Genomic DNA, 22,221 nt, shown 5'->3' with positions numbered 1-22,221 from the left:
ATGAGCGAGCGCGGCGCCGGCTCATGCGCGCTGCGGCTCTGCGGAACGCGTGGCCCGAGGCGCAGGCCCCGCCCCCCGGAGCCCCGCCCCCCGGAGCCCCGCCCCCGCACTCAGCCGGACGTCAGTCAGTCTCTGCTCTTTAATCGTCGCGGAGCGGAGCGGACCCCGCGCCATCCCCGCGCCGGGCAGCGCACCGCCCACCCGGGGGCACCGGGACACCCCCCCGAGGTAGCAACAGCCCCAGGCCGGCCTGCGGGGGAGCCGCCGTCCCTGCCCAACACCGGCTCCCTGGGACCCGCCGGGCCCCGCAGCCCCAGGGCAGCCCCCACGACACCGGGCCCTGCAGCCCCGGGGCAGCCCCCCACAACACCGGGCCCTGCAGCCCCCCCACAACAGCAGGTCCTGCAGCCCCCCACAGCACCGGGTCCCGCAGCCCCCCACAGCAAACAGCGGGTCCCGCAGCCCCGGCCCGGCTGGGCTCCAGGTCCGGCGGACTGCAGCGGGACAGGCGGCCCCGGCGCGGCGGCTCTCGCGGGCGCGGGGCCGTGCTATCTGCGGTACATGGTGAAGGCCATGAAGCTGAAGAGGAGGGTGAGGCCGGCCAGGAAGGTGGTGGCGGTGGCGGTGAAGACGTGGCGGTACTGCAGCTGGCAGTACCAGAGCACGGCCAGCATCAGCACGAAGAGCGGCAGCACGAGGCTGCCCACGTTGAGCGCGGCGTGCACGGGGTCAGCGGAGGCGCGGGGGCCGGCGGGCGCGGGGGCCGCGCTGTGCTGGGCGATGTGGCAGTGCAGGACGCTGTTGTGGCCCAGGTGCAGGGCCGCCAGGCTCTGGGCGTCGTCGCGCAGCAGCTGCCCCTGGTAGATCAGCCGCACCTGCTGCTCCTGCCCGGGGAAATGGGCCCTGGGCCGGGGGAAGGAGGGACGTGTCACGGATCCCCCGCCGCTCCCCCCGAGCGCCCGCTCTGCCTCCGGCGGTACCGGAGCGGCGGGCAGGACGGGTGCCGCTGCTGCCGGGCCGGACGCGGGAGCACCCGCACCCGCGCCGCCGGGAGGGGCAGGGGCAGGGCCGCCCCGGCAGCCGCGAGAGGGCCCCGGCGGGGCCGGCAGAACCGGCCGCCCCTCCCCTCACCTCTTCAGGGCGCCGACGGTGTCTCCGGGGCGCACCCGGGCCAGGCGCTCCGTGTCGTTGAGGAACTTGAGCCGCAGGACCATGGTGGGCTCGGCGGGGCCGCCGTCCTCCTCCGCGGGCGGCCCCTGCGCGGGGGCGGCCCCGGCCCGCGGCCGCAGCCCCGCCGCCAGCCCGCCCGCCCCTTCGGGCTCCGCCGCGGCCGCCCCCGCCGGCGGGGCCTTGTGCGGGACGGGAACGGGGCCGGGGCCGGGGGCGGCGGGCTCCTCCTCGGGCGGCGCGGCGGCGGCGCGGGGCGGCGCGGCGGGCTCGGGGGCGCGGGTGGAGGCCCAGGCCAGCCCCAGCACCACGGCCACCAGCAGCAGGGCGAAGAGCACGGTCACCTCGTCGCCGACGCCCTCGATGAGCGCCATGGCGGCAGCGGAGCGCCCGCGGGCTGGCAGCGCCCGTCAGCCCGGCCCGGGCCCCGCGCCCGCCGCCATCGCGCCGCTGCCGCCCGCGCGGGGCGCCGGGAGCTGGAGTCCCGCGCTGCGCACGCGCGGAGGCGCCCCCGCGGGCTGCGCCGGGAGCTGTAGTTTCGATGTGCGCATGCGCCGCGTCCTCCCCGCGCAGCACGACGGGAGTCGTAGTCCTGTCCCCGGCGCGCGAGCGCCTCCATGCGGCCAGTGCCGGCGCCGGGACTACAACTCCCGGCATGCCCCGCGACGAGCCGCGCCGAGCTGTCGGGCTCCCTGGCCACGCCCCTTCTCTCTCCCGCCATTGTGGGGCCCTGCAGCTGGGCTGGGCCGGGCTGAACTGGGTTGGGCTGGGCTGCGCTGAGCTGGGCCGGGCTGGGCCGGGCCGAGCCGAGCTGAGCTGAGCTGGACTGGGCTGAGCTGAGCTGAGCTGGGCTGGACTGGGCTGGACTGGGCTGAGCTGAGCTGGGCTGGACTGGGCTGGACTGGGCTGAGCTGAGCTGGACTGGGCTGAGCTGAGCTGGGCTGGACTGGGCTGGACTGGGCTGAGCTGAGCTGGACTGGGCTGAGCTGAGCTGAGCTGGGCTGAACTGGGCTGGGCTGGGCTGAGCTGAGCTGGACTGGGCTGAGCTGAGCTGAGCTGGGCTGGACTGGGCTGGGCTGGGCTGAGCTGGGCTGGGCTGAGCTGGGCTGGGCTGAACTGGACTGGACTGGACTGGGCTGGGCTGGGCTGGGCTGGGCTGAACTGGACTGGACTGGGCTGAGCTGGGCTGGGCTGAGCTGGGCTGGGCTGAACTGGACTGGACTGGGCTGGGCTGGACTGGCCGCAGGGACGGGGCCCGCTGGAACAGCTCTGCTGGGGACAGGGGAGAGAGCTGGGGGTTCAGCTGGAGAAGAGAAGCTCCGGGAGACCTGAGTGCGGCCTTTCTGTGCTTAAAAGGGGCCAATAAAGATGGGACAGACTTTGAGCAGGGCCTGTTGTGACAGGACAAGGGTCATGGTCCGGTTTTGGTGATGAAGTTTTCGATCAGACGTCACAGCCCAGCCCGGTGCTGGTGTGGGGATCATCGCCAGGAGCGGTGCGAGGGTCACCGTGATCCCGAGTGGGTGTCGGGATTGGCGCAGGGGTCACTGTGATCCCGAGTGGGTGTCGGGAGCAGGAAGCAGCACAGGGGTCACCGTGATCCCGAGTGGGTGTTGGGAGCGGCGCAGGGGTCACTGTGATCCCGAGTGGGTGTCGGGAGCGGCGCAGGGGTCACCGTGATCCCGAGTGGGTGTCGGGATTGGCGCAGGGGTCACCGTGATCCCGAGTGGGTGTCGGGAGCGGTGCAGGGGTCACCGTGATCCCGAGTGGGTGTCGGGAGCGGGAAGCGGCGCAGGACGCGGCTCCAGAGCCCGTGGAGATGAGGCGGCTGCGGCTGCGGCCACGGGAAGCGAGAGCCCAGGGAGGTGACGGTGCTGGATGCGAAAGCAGCGGCAGGTTGGAGAAACACGTGCGCTGTGTGGGAAGCAGAGACAGGGTTTAGAACTTCACGGTGCAGGAAGTGAGCCGTGTCTGATCAGAGCCGTGCGAGCGGCTGTGGCTGTTCCCGTTGGATGCGTTTCATCCAGTGCTTGATCGCCCTCACCCAGAAAATGTTGCATGTGATTTTCTGATTTTCAGTGTGGATTTGTCTGGCTTTGGCTTCCAGACACTGAGTCTTTTTGTGTCTTTCCAGCTTGACTGAAGAGCTGTTTGCTGTTTCCCTGACAAAGAACGCGCTTCCACGGGCGATCGAGCGGCCCCTGGGTGTCCTGGCAGCCGAGCAGATCGCGCTGGGCGACTGCGGCACGGCCCCGGCGCTCGCCCCGCGCCGCCACCCCCGCTGTCCTGGGGAAACACCGTTACCTGGAAGCGACGCCCCGGCCCGAGCTCAGCGCCGCGGCGCCAGAGCCGCTTGTCCCGGTGCGTGTGATGGACAGGGCAGTGGGGCAGACCCGCTCGCTCCCGCGGTCCCCAGCCCGGCAGCGGCTCCGGCACCACGGGTGGGTGTGGGAGCCGGGGACTGTGGGGCCAGGAGGGGCGGCCGTCCTGCCCACCCCACAGCTGTCCTGCCCCACAGCTGTCCTGCCCCACGGCTGTCCTGCCCGCCCCACGGCTGTCCTGCCTGCCCCACGGCTGTCCTGCCCCACGGCTGTCCTGCCCCACGGCTGTCCTGCCCGCCCCACAGCCGTCCTGCCCCACAGCCGTCCTGCCCCACGGCTGTCCTGCCCCACGGCTGTCCTGGCTGCCCCTCGGCTGTCCTGCCCCACAGCCGTCCTGCCCCACGGCTGTCCTGGCTGCCCCTCGGCTGTCCTGCCCCACGGCTGTCCTGCCCCTCGGCTGTCCCTGCCCCACAGCCGTCCTGCCCCTCGGCTGTCCCTGCCCCTCGGCTGTCCTGCCCCTCGGCTGTCCTGCCCCTCGGCTGTCCCTGCCCCACAGCCGTCCTGCCCCTCGGCTGTCCCTGCCCCTCGGCTGTCCTGCCCCTCGGCTGTCCTGCCCCTCGGCTGTCCTGCCCCACGGCCATCCCCTGCACCGCTCTGTGGGTCAGACCCACAGGCGCTCTGCTCCTGCGGCTCCTCTCGTTTGCTCCTGCTGGGCTGCAGGGTCTCCCGGCGTTCCCTCCAGCCGTGGGTGGGTGCCATCGCTCGGGGACCCTCCAGCACCTGGTGCCACCGAGTCCTGCGTCCCTGGGGCCGCGCTCAGCGCACCCACCGGCTCTGCGCCGCGGTGTCCCCTGCAGCCTGTCCCCGGGTCCCTGCTCTGTGCGACCCTGCTGGCTGCTCGCCGGGTCCCCGGTGCCCAGCCCACGCTCGGCTCCTCCACCACCCCGTCCCCGGTTCTGTGCCGCGGTGCCCAGCGCTGGTCTCACCTCTGGGTTGCTCCCCAGAGCCGCCTCTGTCTGTTGGTGTGTTTAGGCTGCCAGGGTTTACGGACCCTCTGGTTCCTCCTGTGCCCACCGCTGCACTTTTCCAAAGGACACCGCGGTGTGGGTCCCTTTGTGTCCCCTGCTGCCGGGCTGTGCCACTCCACCCCCCCCCCAGCCCTCCTGTCCCCGTGTCCCTGCCCGGGCTCGCCGGCCCGTGTCCCCAGGCGCTACCTCCACAGTGCCCGAGAGGCTTTAATTCACCTTGCTGCCATTTTCAGCTCCTTTTTGTCACCCAGGCACGTGCTGGCGCAGCTCACCTGTGGGACCAGCTCCGACCAGCGAACCAGCACCGCGGGGGCCGGTGGGAGCAGCGCAGTGACCTTCCCGTGCTGGGACCTGGGGAGCCCAAACCACCTGGGCTCCCTCCTGGGGGCTCCTGGGGGCAGTTCTGGGCCCATCACTACAGGACATCCCTTGAGGTGCTGGAGCGAGTGCAGAGAAGGGAATGGAGCTGGTGAGGGGCTGGAGCACAAGTGTGATGGAGCGGCTGAGGGACCTGGGGGTTCAGCTGGAGAACAGGAGCTGAGGGGAGACCTTCTGATCTCTGAACTGCCTGAAAGGAGCTTGGAGCCAGGGGGGTCGGGCTCTGCTCCCCAGGAACAAGCGCCAGGAGCAGAGGAAACAGCCTCAAGTTGCGCCAGGGGAGGTTGAGGTTGGATTTAGGAACAATTTCTTCCCCAAAGGGCTGTGGGGCATTGAACAGGCTGCCCAGGGCAGTGCTGGAGTCACCAGCCCTGGAGGGCTGGACAGACGGACAGGAGGTTCTCAGGACGTGGGGCAGAGCCGGGTGGGTTATGGTTGGACTCCGTGATTTGAGGGGCTTTTCCAGCCAAACCACTTCCATGATCCTGTGCTGTTCCTCTCCTGCAAAGCTCCGTCCAGGTCTGGGTGTCCAGCAGCCTCCTGCACTGAACGATGTGTTTGGATCATTTGCCTGGCAGCTGTGCCCGGCACAGACCTGCTGGGATTAACACGCTCGGTTACCCCCGAGCTCTGGAGCCAGATTAAAGAGCTGCAGCTGTTCAGAGGAAAGCTCACGCCCTGATCCGCAGCGCGAAGAGCACAGTTACTGTGACTCGATGGTGACATCTCTCTATTCAACACCCCCTGCCCACCCAGCTGCAGCCGCTGTCTGTCGGCTTCACAGCAGGAGCCGCAGCAAAGCGGGGCTGGACCGGGACAGGAGCCGCAGCAAAGCGGGGCTGGACCGGGACAGGAGCCGCAGCAAAGCGGGGCTGGACCGGGACAGGAGCCGCAGCAAAGCGGGGCTGGACCGGGACAGGAGCCGCAGCAAAGCGGGGCTGGACCGGGACAGGAGCCGCAGCGGAGCGGGGCTTTACCAGGACAGGAGCCACAGCAAAGCGGGGCTGCACCGGGACAGGAGCCGCAGCAAAGCGGGGCTGGACCGGGACAGGAGCCGCAGCGGAGCGGGGCTGGACTGGGGCTGGGCTGGTGATGTGGGGCTGGACCGGGACAGGAGCCACTAACCCGGCCGGGGAGGGGCCCGGGGCAGCCTGAGCCCCCGGGGCTGCGGTGGGGAGGGACGGGGTCCCTGCTGCCCTGGGGTGCGGGGACAGACCAACCCTGAACCTGACCCTGACCCTAACCCTGAACCTAATCCTGACCCCAACCCTAAACCTAATCCTGACCCTAACCCTGAACCTAATCCTGACCCTAACCCTGAACCTAATCCTGACCCCAACCCTAAACCTAATCCTGACCCTAACCCTAATCCTGACCCCAACCCTAAACCTAAACCTAATCCTGACCCTAACCCTAACCATGACCCCAACCCCAAACCTAATCCTGACCTAACCCCAAACCTGAACCTAATCCTGACACTAACCCTGAACCTAATCCTGACCCTAACCCCAACCCTAATCCTGACCTAACCCTAAACCTAATCCTGGCCCTAACCCCAACCCTAACCCTAATCCCTAATGCCAACCCTAACCCTAAAGCTAATCCTAATCCTAACCCCAACCCTAAACCTAAACCTGACCCTAACCCCAGCACCAGTGTGATTAACACCTCAGGGTCCCACGTGCCCCATGAAGCCCCAGAGCCCTGAGGAGCCCCCCGAAACCTCACCCTGTGCCTGTGGGGCCAGAACACCCCTTTAGGCTCAGCCCTAGGCCCGAGCCCTCGGCCCAGCTCTGGTGTGGGCGCTGCCCCGTGGCGCGGGGGTGGAGGAGGAGGCGGCAGCACGGCTCCTCTGGCACCGGAGCGGGCTGAGGCGCTTGCGAGGGCGTCAGGCGGCAGCGCCGCAGGTGGAGAGCGACTCTGAGCTGACAAAGTTGGGGTTTGAGCGTGAAATTCACCCCCAAACAGTTTCCGTCTCCCGCTCCGGGTGTGTTTTCACCCCGCGCCCGGCTCGTGTCCCCGCACCGCCTTCCCCGTCCCCGCGCCGCCGTTCCCCGTCACCATGCTGTGCCGTGGCCCCGGCACGGCCCGCTCCTCGCGGTGCTTCCTCCCGTGTCTGTGGGAAGTCCCGGCTCCATCTGTCTGCTGCCATTCCCGTGGTTCGTCTGCCCCTGCGGCCGCTCCGGGCTCCCATTTCCAGCCCCGGGGGGCTGGGGGGTCCCGCTCCTCAGGGGCTGCCAGTGACGGGTCCCCCGATCCCGGGGATCCCCCAGCGCCCACCCCGGCCTCGTCCCTGCCCCGCGTCCCGTGTCACACCCGGGACCTGCTGGGTGGTGATGGGGACACGTGGGACCCCGGCGCTGGGGATGCTGGACGCCCAGGGGGGGATGTGGCCGTGGTGACCGCAGCGGTGACACCAATGGAGACAGCAGTGGTGACCGCAGCGGTGACTGCAGTGGTGACACCAATGGAGACAGCAGTGGTGACCGCAGCGGTGACTGCAGTGGTGACACCAATGGAGACAGCAGTGGTCACCGCAGTGGTGACTGCAGCGGTGACACCAATGGTGACACCAATGGTGACCGCAGCGGTGACCGCAGGGGTTCCCCACTCGCTCTGCAGCTCCAGAGGAGTTTGCTCGGGGGTCTGTGAATGCGCAGAGGGGTGAGGAGGAGGAAGAGGAGGAGGAGGAGCAGGAGGGAGGGGACGAGGCCGCGGGGCCCGGGCCAGCCCAAGCTCCTGCACACAAAACCTCTCATGAACAGCTGTGTGCTGGCACAGCCGGTGCTGGTGCCATGGGGCTGCCGGTGCCCGTCCGGCTGCAGAGTCACCGCAGCCCATCTCAGCTGGGCCAGGCGAGGGTGACGGGGTCACCCTGTGACCCGCGGGATGAACCCCCCGCTGTCCCAGAGCGGAGCGGGGCTGCCGGCACCGCGTGTCCGTGCACTAACAGACACCAGGTGTCCGTGCTCCTGTGGTTCGGCTGCGAGGAGGAACCTTCACGGCTCCGTGTTTTCTCCCCGAACGTCTCGGCTGCCACAGCTGGCGCTTCTGATCCCGACCAGCTCCACGGGCACAGCTGGAACCCCGGCCCAGCTCCACGGGCACAGCTGGAACCCCGGCCCAGCTCCACGGACACAGCTGGAACCCCGGCCCAGCTCCACGGGCACAGCTGGAACCCCGGCCCAGCTCCACGGGCACGGCTGGAACCCCGGTCCAGCTCCACGGGCACGGCTGGAACCCCGGTCCAGCTCCACGGGCACAGCTGGAACCCCGGCCCAGCTCCACGGGCACGGCTGGAACCCCGGTCCAGCTCCACGGGCACGGCTGGAACCCCGGTCCAGCTCCACGGGCACAGCTGGAACCCCGGCCCAGCTCTGCGGTGCAGGTTTCCCTGCGCAGCCCCCATGAACGGGGTAGTGTTGGTGGATCTGGCTGTGCGAGTTCAGATCTCGCTGTGCCGGTGGGATCTGGTGGTGCCAGTTCAGATCTGGCTGTGCCGGTGGGATCTGGTGGTGCCAGTTCAGATCTGGCTGTGTCGGTGGGATCTGGCGGTGCAGGATCCGTGTCCTGTGCCGGTTCCCCACCCAAACCCCAGCACTGCCCCTCCTGGGGCCGTTCTGCACCGCCGCTGGTTCCTGTGCAACCCCCGAGTTCTCAGTATCTTCCTTCCAGAGCGCAGACCTTGTTTCTTCAGCGGGGGCTCCGGTTTCTATCACCAGGGGAATGGTTAATTTGCCGGTTTAAACCCACGTCACTCGGGCGGGCGCAGTTTGCCGGGTGAGCCGGGTCGCTGTGGCTGCTCTGGGGCCGCTTGTCGCTCCAGCCCCGTTTTGTGCACTCGGCTGCTCTTATCAACTGGCACCGCGGTTCTGCCCGCCCGTTGCCGCGGTTCTCCCAGCTTAGTTACCACAGTTCTCCCAGCCCGGTTACCGCGGTTCTCCCAGCCCGGTTACCACGGTTCTCCCAGCCCAGTTACCGCGGTTCTCCCAGCCCGGTTACCGCGGTTCTCCCAGCCCAGTTACCGCGGTTCTCCCAGCCCGGTTACTGTGGTTCTCCCAGCCCGGTTACCGTGGTTCTCCCAGCCCGGTTACCGCGGTTCTCCCAGCCCGGTTACCGCGGTTCTCCCAGCCCGGTTACCGCGGTTCTCCCAGCCCGGTTACTGTGGTTCTCCCAGCCCGGTTACCGCGGTTCTCCCAGCCCGGTTACCGCGGTTCTCCCAGCCCGGTTACCGCGGTTCTCCCAGCCCGGTTACCGTGGTTCTCCCAGCCCGGTTACCGTGGTTCTCCCAGCCCGGTTACCGCGGTTCTCCCAGCCCGGTTACCGCGGTTCTCCCAGCCCGGTTACCGCGGTTCTCCCAGCCCGGTTACTGTGGTTCTCCCAGCCCGGTTACCGCGGTTCTCCCAGCCTGGTTACTGTGGTTCTCCCAGCCCGGTTACCGTGGTTCTCCCAGCCCGGTTACCGCGGCTCTCCCAGCCTGGTTACCGCGGTTCTCCCAGCCCGGTTACCGTGGTTCTCCCAGCTTAGTTACCGCGGTTCTCCCAGCCCGGTTACCGCGGTTCTCCCAGCCCGGTTACTGTGGTTCTCCCAGCCCGGTTACCGCGGTTCTCCCAGCCCGGTTACCACAGTTCTCCCAGCTTACTTACCGTGGTTCTCCCAGCCCGTTGCCACAGTTCTGCCCAGCTCAGCGCTGTCCAGGCAAACACCGAGCGCTCTCTGGGCTCCACTGTGTGCAGGTGCCGACACGCGGTGTTCGCGGCGTTGCCGCTCCCTCCTTGGGCCACGGCCAGTGGGGACGGAGGAGCTGGTGGGGATGGAGGAGCTGTCGGGAGGCAGCGACATGGGAGGGAAACCGGAGCTTCTCGGGGCCGGGGAAGGGCTGACCCGTTCTGGGCTGCACCCGGTCACGCCGGGATGGCTGGTCGGTCCAGCGCGGGGACGGGACGTCGGGGCCGTGGCCGCTGGTGTCGCGGCTGGAGACACGGGGTGCACAGGGCAGGGCTGGGCGGGACGTTCCCGCCCCCGAGGGGTCCCCGGGGTGGCAGCCGTGCCTGTGGCGATTTTGGTGATTTTACTTGGCTTTGTTCGAGGAAATGATGCCTTTTGGCGCGCTACGCGAGCGTGTCATCCCCGGGATCGTCACCCGCTGCCCGGATCGATCCCGCCCACTGTGATCTCCTGTTGCGTGATGACTGTGCGTGGGTGGCACAGCACCCACCCAGCTCACAGCACCAAACCACCGGCTTGCTCAGGACCCGCAGCCGGGACTGGCGCTGTGCCCGGTGCTCTGTGCTCTGCCCAGTGCCCTGTGCTCTGCCCAGTGCTGTCCCCGGTGCTCCGTGCTCTGCCCGGTGCTCTGTGCTCTGCCCGGCTCTGTCCCCGGTGCTCTGTGCTCTGCCCAGTGCTCTGCCCGGCGCCCTGTGCTCTGCCCGGTGCTCTGTGCTCTGCCCGGCTCTGTCCCCGGTGCTCTGTGCTCTGCCCAGTGCTCTGCCCGGCGCCCTGTGCTCTGCCCGGTGCTCTGTGCTCTGCCCGGCTCTGTCCCCGGTGCACTGTGTTCTGCCCGGCGCTCTGTGCTCTGCCCGGCGCTCTGTGCTCTGCCCAGCGCTCTGTGCTCTGCCCGGTGCTCTGCCTGGGGCTGGCGGCTCCAGGAGCGCCCAGTTCCACACCGACGGTTCTGCGGTTGCAGATAGAGGTGGCTGTTTGGTTCACCTTTTCCGTTTCCATTTTCGGTGACCCAGCTCGGCACGGCGTTCGCCCTCAGGGCTGTGCCGGTGCGCGAACACCAGCAGAAAAGAAGCGGCCAGGGTTTTTTTTTCCTTTTTCCTCCTGTTCCTTTTCCCAGGAAGGAAGTGAAAATACTGAAACGTACACACGTGTGCGTACGTACGTGTATACATCTCGGTATCTTTACAAAGGCTATTCCCGCTGCCCGGGCTGCCCAGACCTCACAGGACCGCAGCAACGCCCTTGTGGAGCTCTGCAGACTCCCCGGGCTGCACTGGTCGTGGTTCCGGTGCTGGCGGAGCGGAGCGCCGGGGGAGGGTCTGGACGCCCGCGCTCAGACGCCCGCAGCCACGGCCCCACCGGACGGGTTTTGGGCACGCAAACCGCCAGAGCGGTTCTCCCGTTCCGCGGGAAGCCCTGCGGGTGTGGGGAGCCCTGTGGGTGCTGGGAGCCCTGCGGGTGTGGGGAGCCCTGTGGGTGCTGGGAGCCCTGCGGGTGTGGGGAACCCTGCGGGTGTGGGGAACCCTGCGGGTGTGGGGAGCCCTGTGGGAGTGGGGAGCCCTGTGGGAGTGGGGAGCCCTGCGGGTGTGGGGAGCCCTGTGGGTGCTGGGAGCCCTGCGGGAGTGGGGAGCCCTGTGGGTGCTGGGAGCCCTGTGGGTGTGGGGAGCCCTGTGGGAGTGGGGAGCCCTGTGGGTGCGGGGAGCCCTGTGGGTGTGGGGAGCCCTGCGGGTGCTGGGAGCCCTGCGGGTGTGGGGAGCCCTGCGGGTGTGGGGAGCCCTGTGGGTGTGGGGAGCCCTGTGGGTGCTGGGAGCCCTGTGGGTGTGGGGAGCCCTGTGGGTGTGGGGAGCCCTGTGGGTGTGGGGAGCCCTGTGGGTGCTGGGAGCCCTGTAGGAGTGGGGAGCCCTGTGGGTGCTGGGAGCCCTGTGGGTGCTGGGAGCCCTGCGGGTGCTGGGAGCCCTGCGGGTGTGGGGAGCCCTGTGGGTGCTGGGAGCCCTGCGGGTGCTGGGAGCCCTGCGGGTGCTCCGTGTCCTTGGGCGCTGGGAAACCCCAGCACGGGGCAGCACCGCAGCTTCCTGAGGAAACCGCTGCGGTGGCACCGGCTGTGGAGCCTGTTCAGGCGGCCGGTGGAAGCACAGAATCGTTCTGTTTAGAGAAGACCCTCCAGATCATCAGGTCCCACCATTAACCCAATACCACCATGACCCCCTGTCCTGAGAGCCTCATGTCCGTCTGTACAGGCCTCCAGGGCTGGTGACTCCAGCACTGCCCTGGGCAGCCTGTTCAATGCCCCACAGCCCTTGGGGGAAAATGTCCAGATACACCCAGGAACCGCCTGGGGCCGAAATGTCTGTGGGGCGGACACAGAATCCGGGCAGATTGCTCAAGGGCAGGCTCGCGGGGCACAGGCCCCGTCCGGCCCCGGGGGGGATTTGGCCAGGGGACCCTTGGGCTGCTCCGTGTCACCTCCGCACGGCTGGGCAGCTGCGGGCACGGGGCACACAGCACCGCAGGACACGGGCACCTTGGTCTGGCAGAGCTGGGCAGAGCGAACCTGGGACCAAAACCCATCAGGAGGTCGTGGAAAGTGCCAGCGAGCACACGTGAGCTCGATGCTGGCACCGCAATGGACGCGGATCTTCTAAAAGCTTTCACAAAAGCCTCATGACGGAGTTTTTCCAACAAAACCGGTCTCGGCGCAGGCGGCAGGACCTGCGCTCTCGAGGAATCCGGGCAGGGCGACCGGAGGCAGGAGCGCAGGGACGCGCCAGTGCCACCCACACACCCAGCGCCGCCCAAGGATTCCTGCGCCCGGGGGGTGGTGAGGAACCCTCCTGACACCGCTCCTCCTCCTCCTCCTCCTCCCCCCGTGCCCCTGCAGCCCTCCCGCCAGCACGGGCAGCGTGGGCCGGGATCCAGCCCCACTGCCTCCAGTCACCCCCCGCTTTGCTCCCAGTGGGACGGGGGCACAGTGTCGTCGGGGTGTTGATTCCCTCTGCCGGCTGTTTTCCGGTTCTTCTTTCACCTCATGATATGTTCTCATGTAATCTGCCGGGGTTTATGATCCTGTCTCCTTCATGTCTCCTCGTGTTGGAAGATGCTCTCTGGTTCCCGTTGGTCTCCCCGCACGGTGGCAGGAGCTCAGCCTCTCCCATCTGCCCACGCCAGCGGTGCTGCCAGCGCCGTGCCCCCCGCAGCCTGTCCGTCCTGGGTCACCCCGCAGCCTGTCTGTCCTGGGTCACCCCGCAGCCTGTCCGTCCTGGGTCACCCCGCAGCCTGTCTGTCCTGGGTCACCCCGCAGCCTGTCCGTCCTGGGTCACCCCGCAGCCTGTCCGTCCTGGGTCACCCCACAGCCTGTCCGTCCTGGGTCACCCCGCAGCCTGTCTGTCCTGGGTCACCCCGCAGCCTGTCCGTCCTGGGTCACCCCGCAGCCTGTCTGTCCTGGGTCACCCGCAGCCTGTCCGTCCTGGGTCACCCATCTGTCCTGGGTCACCCCGCAACCTCTCCATCCTGGGTCACCCCACAGCCTGTCCGTCCTGGGTCACCCCACAGCCTGTCTGTCCTGGGTCACCCCGCAGCCTGTCCGTCCTGGGTCACCCCGCAGCCTGTCCGTCCTGGGTCACCCGCAGCCTGTCCGTCCTGGGTCACCCCACAGCCTGTCCGTCCTGGGTCACCCCGCAGCCTGTCTGTCCTGGGTCACCCCGCAGCCTGTCCGTCCTGGGTCACCCCGCAGCCTGTCTGTCCTGGGGTCACCCATCTGTCCTGGGTCACCCCGCAGCCTGTCTGTCGTGGGGTCCCTCCTTGCAGGCTGTTTTGGGTGGGCTGTATGGCCCCTGCCCCACAGGACCCACAGGGCTGGCAGCCTGAGAGTCGTGGCTGTGGACAGCCCGGCAGTCGTGGCTGTGGACAGCCCGGCAGTCGTGGCTGTGGACAGCCCAACCAGCGCGACCGCGCGGGTTCGTTAGGTGGACCCCAGCGCGCATCCTGCCGTGGCAGCCGCAGCTCTGAGCACCCCCGGATGCTGCCCCGGCCTTTGCGGCAGCGCTGCACCAGGGGCGCGCGCGGGGCAGCAGCATGGCCCTGCGGGTGCCACGGAGGGGACCCCGCGCTGCGGCAGCGCTGGGGACCAGCCACGCTGCGTGGCTTCATGAGTGACCTTGACATGATCAGTGTGACGGTGGAATCAGTTACCTCGGAGCCGCAGCGGGAGGCCGGGCCGGCGGCGGGGGCTGCGGGGCACGGCGGGTGCCCGGGCGGGGGGCGGCCCCGCGTCCCGAGGGGCTGCGGCGGGGGCGGCGGACGCTGGGCAGCACGGGGCGGGGGCGGCACGGGGCCGGGGGCGGCGGACGCTGGGCGGCACGGGGCGGGGGCGGCACGGGGCTGGCCGGGCAGGGCCGGAGGGGCGGGCAGGGCCGGACACGCGGGCCGCGCGGCGCACGGACCCCCCGCAGCCCCGCCCCGGGGCCGGTCCCGCTGCCGCTGCTGCCGCCGCCGTGACGCGGGGCGGGCGGGGCGGGGCGGGGGCGGCGCTGACGCGGGGCCGGCGGGCGCGGGGCGGGGGCGGCAGAGCCCGCAGAGCGGAGCCCGCAGCGCGGCCATGCAGCGGCTGCCCGCGGCCCCGCGCCGCTGACCGCCGGCCCCGCCGCCGCCATGAACTTCCAGGGCGGGCCCGGGCAGAGCCCGCAGCAGCAGAGCCTGGCGGCGCCGGGCGGGCCGGTGCCGGTGCCCGTGCCCGGCCCCTCGGGCCCGCAGCCCGGCGGGCCGCCGCCGCCGCAGTTCGGGCTGTCCAACTCGGCGGCCATCCGGGCCGAGATCGGCCGCTTCGAGTCGGTGCACCCCAACATCTACGCCATCTACGACCTCATCGAGCGCGTGGAGGACCTGGCGCTGCAGAGCCAGATCCGCGAGCACGTCATCTCCATCGAGGGTGAGCGGGGGCCGACCGGGCCGAGCCGAACCGGGCCGGGCCGGGGGCGCCGCTGCCCTTTGTCCGCGCCGCCCGCTGCACCTGCTGCCGGTGCCCGCGGGGGCGGCGGCCGCGCTCGCTGCTGCCCGCGGGGCCCGGCGGAGCCCGGCTGGAGCCCGCTGGAGCCCGGCTCGGCCCGGCTCGCCCCGCGCCGCTCCCCGGCCGGGCCCGGCCGCGCTGCCCGCCGGCTCCCGCAGCGCCGGCCCGCGGGGGTGGCCGGAGGCGGGGCCGGGCCTGGGCCGGGGCCTACGGGGCGCGGCGCCCCCGGGAGCCGGGGGCTGTCGGGGCCCGGGCCGCGGCGGGCGCGGGGTCGCGGTGGTCGCGGCCTGCGCGGGGCCGAGCCGCGGCGGGGGCACCGGGCGCGGGTCTGCCCTTGGCGCGGGCGGGCAGCGGAACCCGGCGGGGGTGGGATGTGCGGGGCCCGGCGACAGGACAAACGCAGAGAGCTGCGGCGTCGGCCGGGGAGCCGAGCGAGGCTGCGCTGCGGGGCCGGGGGCGCTGCGGGGCCGGGGGCGCTGCGGGCCGGAGGCGGCCCAGCGGCCCGGCCGAGGGCCGTGTGTACCGCTGGGTGACCGGCCGTGCCGCCCCGGGCAGCCCGGCCGCGCCCGTTAGCGCGGGCAGCCCCGCGTGGGCTTCCCTGCCGTGGGTTTTGTTGTGTGCTGGGGGTTGGCAGCGTGCTCGGGTCCGCTCCCGCCCGCTCACGTCACGAGTGTCACTGCAGCTGGCACGTGGGGCCGGTTTGGGGAGCGGTGGCCCCGCTGCAGTGGGTGCGGGTACCAGCCCCCGGCTGGCGGTTCGGCACCGCGTCCCTGCGCCGCGTCCCTGCGCCGCGTCCCTGCGCCGCGTCCCTGCGCCCACGGCAGCGCTGGCGTGGAGGGAGGAGAGCGAGGTGCCGTGACAACAGTCCACGCGACTGCGTGGTCGAGGGACTGTACGTTCAACAATTATTTTCATCTGCCTTGCCGTGCAAGGACAAAGGACGCACGGTGGCATCGGAACAGGGCATATGTAAAACCAATAAGAGGAGGGGGCTTTTTCCGCTGCTGTGGCTGCTCTGGGGCTCCTGCCGCAGAAGGGCGTTGAATTAGTGGAATTTAATGGTGGGAGGAGGGAAGGGTTGGTGCTGGAGGGCGGTGAGGGCCTGCAGGGCTGGCCCGGGCCGTGGCAGCGCCTTAGCCCCGTGTGTCGGGTCCGGTCAGGGTGGTCCCGCCGGGGAAGGACCGTCCCCCGCGCTCCCGTGGGCCGCGCAGCTCTCCCGTGGGCCGCGCAGCTCTCCCGTGGGTCGCGCAGCTCTCCCGTGCGTGTCCCCATGGCGGCTGCAGCGGGAGACCCGTGGGGCTGCGACGCCGTGCTCCGGTGCTGCTCACGGTTCCCGTGCTGCGGGCAGAGCAGCCCCCAGCTGAAATGCAGCAGTACCGGCCTGGGGGGCGCTCCCGGGGCCGTGTCCGTGGGCAGGGTGCCTGGCATCCCTCCAGCCGCGCGCCCTGCCCTTGCGCCCGGCCCCGTGTCCGCGTGCCCGTCCCCATGCTGTCCGTCCTCGCCGCCCTCCCGCGCCGCGTGAGCGTGTGTAAGGCGCCGGGAGCACGTTGGCGGTGCGGTGCGTCTCTTAGCAACCCCGCTCGAGGTGCGTGTTCGCTCCCGCTGCTCAGAGGAGGGTGTGAAAGCCGAATTCGTGCACAGGCAGCTGCGAACAGCCGGGGCTGCCCGGCAGCCCGCCGGTTTGACCCGGAGACGCGGCGTGAGCGGTGACCGTGGCGCGGCCGTGTGACCGGGCTGGCGTCCAGGGGCTCGCCTGCCCCCCGCAGACCCGCCTGGCCCTTCCCGCCCCCTCCCTCCCTCCCTCCCCGCTGAGCCTTTGGTGGAGCAGGAGTCCCACAGATTTCGTCTTGGCTGCATCCCCCACGTCCCCGCTCGGCACCGGCTGAGATCGTGATCCCGGTGGAAAGAGCGCCGTGCCACGCGTTACCACGGGATTGAGAGACTGACCTGATGGGGGTAATTAGCCACTGGGAGGGTGGTGCTGGGCATTTACCCTTTCTGGAGTGCCCGGCTCTGGAAGGGAATATCCTTCCAAGCCGCGTGTCTTGGGCTCGATACAGAAATCGCTGGAAGAGGGTGTTTGTTTGTCGGTTCGTTTGTGTTCTGGATCCGAAGGTCAGATTCTGTGACCATAACAGCTGCTTCTGCTCATGAAATGGGGGGAAGTTGTCAGTGAAATCCCACGTTCAGCTTCCTGACGCGGAGAGCCGGGTATCGCCACCGCTGCCCGCGTCCTCTCGCCAGATCTTTCTCTGCCGGCAGTTCGTGGTTTGCAGAGGGGGGAGGCCGGAGCTGCGGCTGCTGCGGCGCGGGTTCTGCCGTGGCGGTGCTGGTGGGAGGCGGTGCGGGGGGAGTGCTGTACGGAACCCGGCGGCGCGGAGGCTGCTGCCGGAGCGGCGCTGGAGCCGCGCTGGCCGTGCGCCTGGGGGAGGGAGCCTTTCCCGCCAACCAGGGCAGTTTGCCGTCGTGCTGGGCGACAGCGGTGCAGCCGGTGGCCGCTGCCCCCGGGCCCGCTCGCAGGGGAGAGGGAAACGTGCCTGAGCTGGTGGCCGGTGGCTGTGGGGGGGCACTGGGGTGGCCTCGGCCGGTCGCCTGCGCCGGCTCGATCGCAGGCAGGACCCGCTGCTTTTCGGTAGTTTCTAACCACCAAATTTGGCCAGATTTTCAGGGGGCTAGTGAAGAGCGTTTCCCTCATCCCAGGCGTTTCGTTGCCAAGTTTCAGAGGCTGCTGCAAGCTGCCGAGCTCTATAGAAGATTCAGATGTATGCATAAAGCAAAATGATACACAACTTCAGTTCTGAGGTTGGTGCAGCCCCTGCACGCAATGAATGTGACCTCTAACGATGTTACTCAGAACAGACTATGGACAGAATTATATTAATAGAATTTGTAATTAGAACAGTAATTACACAGCGCTTAATTTCTTCTGTACAAGTGAATTTTCAGAAGTGACCAAAAGGCAGGTTCTGGGCAGGGGAGCGATGGATGCTGGCGGCACGCAGGAGGGAGGGAGCGAGCCAGGACATGGGGCACGGGGTGGGCCGGGCGACGGGGATGCGGGGTGAGCCAGGCAATGGGGATGCGGGGTTAGCCAGGCAATGGGGCGCAGGGTGAGCTGGGCGATGGGGGTGCGGGAGCAGCGTGGCCAGGGCCTGCGCAGGGGTGCCGAAGGGCGGGAGGTGGTAGGAGCGCAGGTGGGACCTCGCGGAGCTGCTGCCAGGCGGCAGCGGTCTGTGGTTTTCCTGGTGTCGGCCGCCGGGCCGGGCTCACCCGCCGGCTCAGCCTGCAGCTCCAGCCCTGCGGGGGGCGGCAGCCAGAGCGGGAGCAAGAGTCTGTTGGCATGGGGAGCCCGAGTTTCACCCAGAGGGTGTGCTCTTCCCCGTATCGCCCTTTCACGCCCCTCCAACGCGCTTCTGGGCTCGTTCAGGCTCCTGCTGCACTTCAAGACACGGGTTTGCTTTGGAAAAGCTTCCCGCACGTTTTTCGGCTGCTGCTTCTCTGTGAGAGGCGCAGGCTGCACGGAGCCCTGGGTGGGCTGTGCCGGCAGCAGGGCGGCGCTGGCGGGTGCGGCGCTGGCCGATGCGGCGCTGGCCGATGCGGCGCTGGCCGTGGCCGCGGTGGCTCTGCGGGGCAGGAGTGGCCGCTCAGCTGTCCCGGCTCGGCCCCGGTCAGCGGGTCCCTGGGGTTGGACCAGGACGGGCTGTGGGGTCACCTGGACCCTCCAGCCCAGGGTTCGGCCTTTCCCGGGCAGCTCCAGAGGTGTCGGTGAGGGCGCATCCCGAGACGCGGTTCCAGCCGAGGGCCTTGCTGCCATAGGAGGTTTTAGTCACTGTTAGACATCCTGCTGTTAGAAATGAGCATCATTTTATCAATAGGCATCTGCAAGATCCTGGGTTTTGGTTTTGCGTTTCTCCACGAGTAGCTAGTCCTTTGATACCGGGTATTCTCGTGTTCAGAGCCGCTGGCACCAATTAACGAGGTCACTTCCCTGTGTCTCTTTTCCGATGAGCTGAGTCGGCCCAGCCTGTCGTTCACTCAGCGCCAGCCCGAGTTCTGCAGGATGTTCCGCATCCTCTTCCAGCGTCGTTTGAAGCTGTTTCCTGGTGCCGTGACTCACCGAGCGCCGCGGCAGGAGTTGCCATCGCTGCGGTATCTCCGCCAGGACGACGGAGCCCTCCCGGTGTCCCAGCCGGCGCTGCCGGCCGCCGCAGGCTTTGCCGGCACGTCCTGGCTCAGCTGAATCGGCCCCACTAAATTACACCCCTTGGGAAGGAGGGCGTTCTGCTTAGCCAGCTCTTTGCTGCTGAGTCCGTGACCTCGGCGGAGTCGCCTTGTTTGTGCCGGTGGTTTCTGAAGGCTGGGGGGAGCGGTGCGGTGCGGGGGGAGCTGGGCTCTGCCTGCGGGAGCCGCGGCTCCGGAGCCATGGGCACATCCCTGCTCCCGGGCACCGCGCGGCTCCTGCCGGCTGTGCGCCGGGCCCGGCTCCGGGCACCCCGGGCTCCGGCTTCGCTGGGAGTTAACTGCAGAGAACAGCAAAATGAGAAATGGGGACGTTCTGGCCAGACGTTCTGGTCGGTTTGGGTGGGGGTGCTGGGTCTCAGGACAAAGACGCCTCGACAGGCTCCCGACATCCTTGGAGACGCTGCTTGATCGTCCCGTGCTGGCGAGGCTGCGCCGCGGGTCCGTCAGCGCGCGTGTCCCAGCGGCACAGGCTCGGCAGTGCCGGCACAGCTGGAGCCGCTGCCCCGCAGCAGGAGGGGCTGGGCGCGAGGGGACACCACCGCGCTGGAGGGGCCCGTGGCACACGGCACAAGACATCCCCAGTTTGGTCGAGTTCTGCGGCGTGGCCCCGGCGATGCGCAGGCAGCTTTGCCGGGGCAGCTCTCGCCTCCCTGAGCCTGCAGCTCCAGGGCAAGGTCTGGTGGAAGGGGCAGAACGTCAGACAAAGAAGTCGCTTGGTGCTGTGACTGGCGGGAGCTGGGAGAGATGATGAAGGGAAGGCTGGAGGACGATCTCCATCGCTGGACACTGAGTAGGGTGGAGCTGCAGGTGTTGTGAGGGAGAAGGTTTCTGGTGCTGCGAGGGCGAGAACTCTGACGTTGAGGAGAAGACGGGGGGTGGAGGGACACCAGAGGGGAAGAGCAGGGCTGGGACGTGGCCCCAGTGAGAGCACTGGGATTTCTGTGGCTGCGGTTGCACCGTTACCTCGATCCAACGTGGTGCGGCTGCTGCGGGAAGGGACAACGCGGCTCTGCCCACCGGCAGCTCCTTGCCCACCTGTCCTGCTGGCGCTCAGTGCTGCGTGCTGAGCCGGACCAGGAGCAGCGCCGGTGGAGCCGAGCTTTGCGCCAGTGAGCCGAGCTTTGCGCTGGTGCGCTGGTGGAGCCAAGCTTTGCACTGGTGCACCGGTGGAACCGAGCTTTGCGCTGGTGTGCTGGTGGAGCCAAGCTTTGCACTGGTGCACCGGTGGAACTGAGCTTTGCGCCGGCCCTGGGCTGGTCGGTGTGTGGCTGCTGCCGGGCTCGGTTCAGCCGTGTGAAGGCGAGCGTGGGACGGGCGCCGCGGGGCCAGGGGAGGCTGGACGGGGCTGTGCCGTGATCCTGAGCCTGGCGACACAGCCGGATGCAGCAAAGGGCCGGCAGCACTGGTGGATGCGGGAGAGGGCGCGGGGCCCAGCGCGGCTCTGAGGGGCCTGCCGGGGTGTCCACCTGCCGGGGGGCTCGGAGCTCCGTGTGTTCCTGTGCGGTCAGTCCGTGGTCCTCTTGGCCCCCCCAGCCATGGTGAAGCCGTAGCTGTGGCGGTTTCTGCCCGCGGTGGTTTCCTGTTTGGCCGCAGTCTCTCGTGCCGGTCAGGCCGGTTCTGCCCCTGCCCGCTGCTCTGAGCCCCCGTGTCCCGCTGTCCCGGCGCCTCGGTGGCGGGTGCCGGGCCGGACCTTGGCGTGGGGCTGTTGTGCTTTCCCGCTGTGCCGCGGCTTTGCCAGGAGCAGGATTTCCAGTGTGGTTGGTCGTTGTCAGTTCACCTGTGAACAGCTGGTCCCGCCGTCCCCGTTCTGCGCACAGACCCTCGGGGCTCGGGCGGCGCCGGGCCCTGCTCCGGGCTGCCCTGAGCTGGGGACGGAAGGCGTTTGTCCATCCGGGCTGGCTGTTCCAAGCTGGCTAATTTGGGTGGCCAGACTAGGTTCAAGCTGTGCCTTATCTGGACCTCAGGCTGTGTTTCCAGGTGGGCTGGCTGAGGGGAGACGGGAGCAGCCCCTGGGACGGTTCTGGTGGCCCTGGGTGGTGCCGTGGCCCTGGGGCTCCGCGCCCCGTCCCTCCCGGGGCTGGCGGTGACTGCGAGGGGTGTGAGCTGTGGCTTGCAGGGACACAGCGATGGGCCGAGGGGTTGGTACGTGAACCTGACTGAGCAGCTCGGTGACACCCCAGGACACCGTGCCCCACCGCATGCCTCGGGGACGGGAGTCCCGTCCTCCTCGTGGTCCTGCCTTCCGCCCTTGGTGGCTGTTTTCTGCAAACCCTCCTTGGGATTTCCAGGAGCCGCAGCCTCCTGTGCCGGGGTGGCCGAACCGCGTCGCGCTGGTGGGACCCGCGGTGCCCGGGCCAGGAGGGGCCCGTGCTCTGGTGTCCCCTCCCGCAGCACCGGGGGTGCCTGTTCAGGGGGTTTCTTTAGCGCTTGCTGGGAGCAAGGAGCCTTCTGAGGCTCTTTTGCCTCGTTGTATGTAGCCTGCTTCTCTGTCGAGAGGAGGTTCCCGCAAGTAAGCCCTGTTCTGTGCCTGCTCGCCCCTCCTGCCTCAGTGGCTTTCTGACCCGCTGTCCAGTTTCAGGCCACCCTCCGGTGCTGCTGCGGGTGTCCTGGTGTCCTGGCGGTGTCCCCAGCCCTGCTCCGGTGCTGCCGCGGGTGTCCTGGTGTCCTGGCGGTGTCCCCAGCTCTGCTCCGGTGCTGCCACAGGTGTCCTGGTGTCCTGGCGGTGTCCCCAGCCCTGCTCTGGTGCTGCCGCGGGTGTCCTGGTGTCCTGGCAGTCGCCAGTTCATGCTCGCCTTGGCTGTCACCGTGACGCCGGCTCCCCGTTTCCGTGGCTCTCGTGCCCCGGGTGCCGGGCTCTGGCTGCTTTGGGTGCTCAGCCAGCACCGCCTGCCGTGCTTCGCGCACGTGGCTCCGACTTGGAGCTGAGCCTGCGGCGAGCGCGTGGCCCTGCCCCGCTCTGCGGGTGAGGGACGGATGGAGGAAGCGGCGCCGGTGGCCGGGCGGGCGGTGGGTGCTGAGGGCGCACAGCACCGCGGCACTTCTGTTTGGGAACTGGGAGCTGTCCGTCCGTGTCTGTTGTTCTGGCACTTCCATTACAGCCAGCCCTGGGAGCCTCATCCGCTCAGCTGCTGCTGCAGGAGACGCTGGGGACACCTGGGACAGGGAGCCATGCCCCATCCGCTCAGCTGCTGCTGCAGGAGACGCCGGGGACACCCGGGACAGGGAGCCGTGCCCTGGGGCTCTCGGGGGCTGTCTGACACTCGAGCGAGTGGGGAGCACAGGGACAGTGGGACAGCGTGGGCACGCAGTGGGGTCATCTGCCCTGTGTTGGTGTTTCTGGTGAGCGCACAAGGACAGT

The 22,221-nt window shown here is 69.1% G+C and overlaps 3 protein-coding genes across 4 annotated transcripts in view; 1 reads left to right on the top strand and 2 right to left on the bottom strand.

The window, feature by feature from the left end:
- Window positions 1–125: 125 nt before the first annotated feature.
- On the bottom strand, window positions 126–1,652 carry TMUB1 (transmembrane and ubiquitin like domain containing 1). Its single transcript, XM_065055070.1, has 2 exons — window positions 1,132–1,652; window positions 126–903 (listed from the first exon to the last, which is right to left on the bottom strand). The coding sequence occupies exons 1-2, from the start codon at window positions 1,539–1,541 to the stop codon at window positions 549–551; spliced, it is 765 nt and encodes a 254-aa protein (XP_064911142.1). The 5' UTR covers window positions 1,542–1,652; the 3' UTR covers window positions 126–548.
- A 3,078-nt stretch (window positions 1,653–4,730) lies between these two features.
- LOC135578773 (uncharacterized) lies at window positions 4,731–10,243 on the bottom strand. The gene is made up of 2 exons (XM_065055061.1): window positions 9,541–10,243; window positions 4,731–8,606 (listed from the first exon to the last, which is right to left on the bottom strand). Exons 1-2 carry the CDS (start codon window positions 9,734–9,736, stop codon window positions 7,894–7,896), a joined length of 909 nt encoding a protein of 302 aa, XP_064911133.1. The 5' UTR covers window positions 9,737–10,243; the 3' UTR covers window positions 4,731–7,893.
- A 3,896-nt stretch (window positions 10,244–14,139) lies between these two features.
- AGAP3 (ArfGAP with GTPase domain, ankyrin repeat and PH domain 3) overlaps window positions 14,140–22,221 on the top strand; it is a 144,977-nt gene continuing 136,895 nt past the window's right edge. The window contains exon 1 of one of the 2 annotated variants that reach the window (XM_065054915.1): window positions 14,140–14,543. In XM_065054915.1, the coding sequence (XP_064910987.1) occupies window positions 14,267–14,543 (277 nt within the window). In that variant the 5' untranslated portion in view covers window positions 14,140–14,266. The remainder of the gene's footprint in view (window positions 14,544–22,221) is intronic. The other variant, XM_065054917.1, reaches the window with a different exon arrangement.

This window comes from Columba livia, chromosome 2 (genome assembly GCF_036013475.1).
Source record: "Columba livia isolate bColLiv1 breed racing homer chromosome 2, bColLiv1.pat.W.v2, whole genome shotgun sequence".
Lineage (NCBI taxonomy): Eukaryota > Metazoa > Chordata > Aves > Columbiformes > Columbidae > Columba > Columba livia.
Note: the sequence above shows the minus strand (reverse complement) of the source record. Positions and strands in the feature narration are given on the sequence as shown.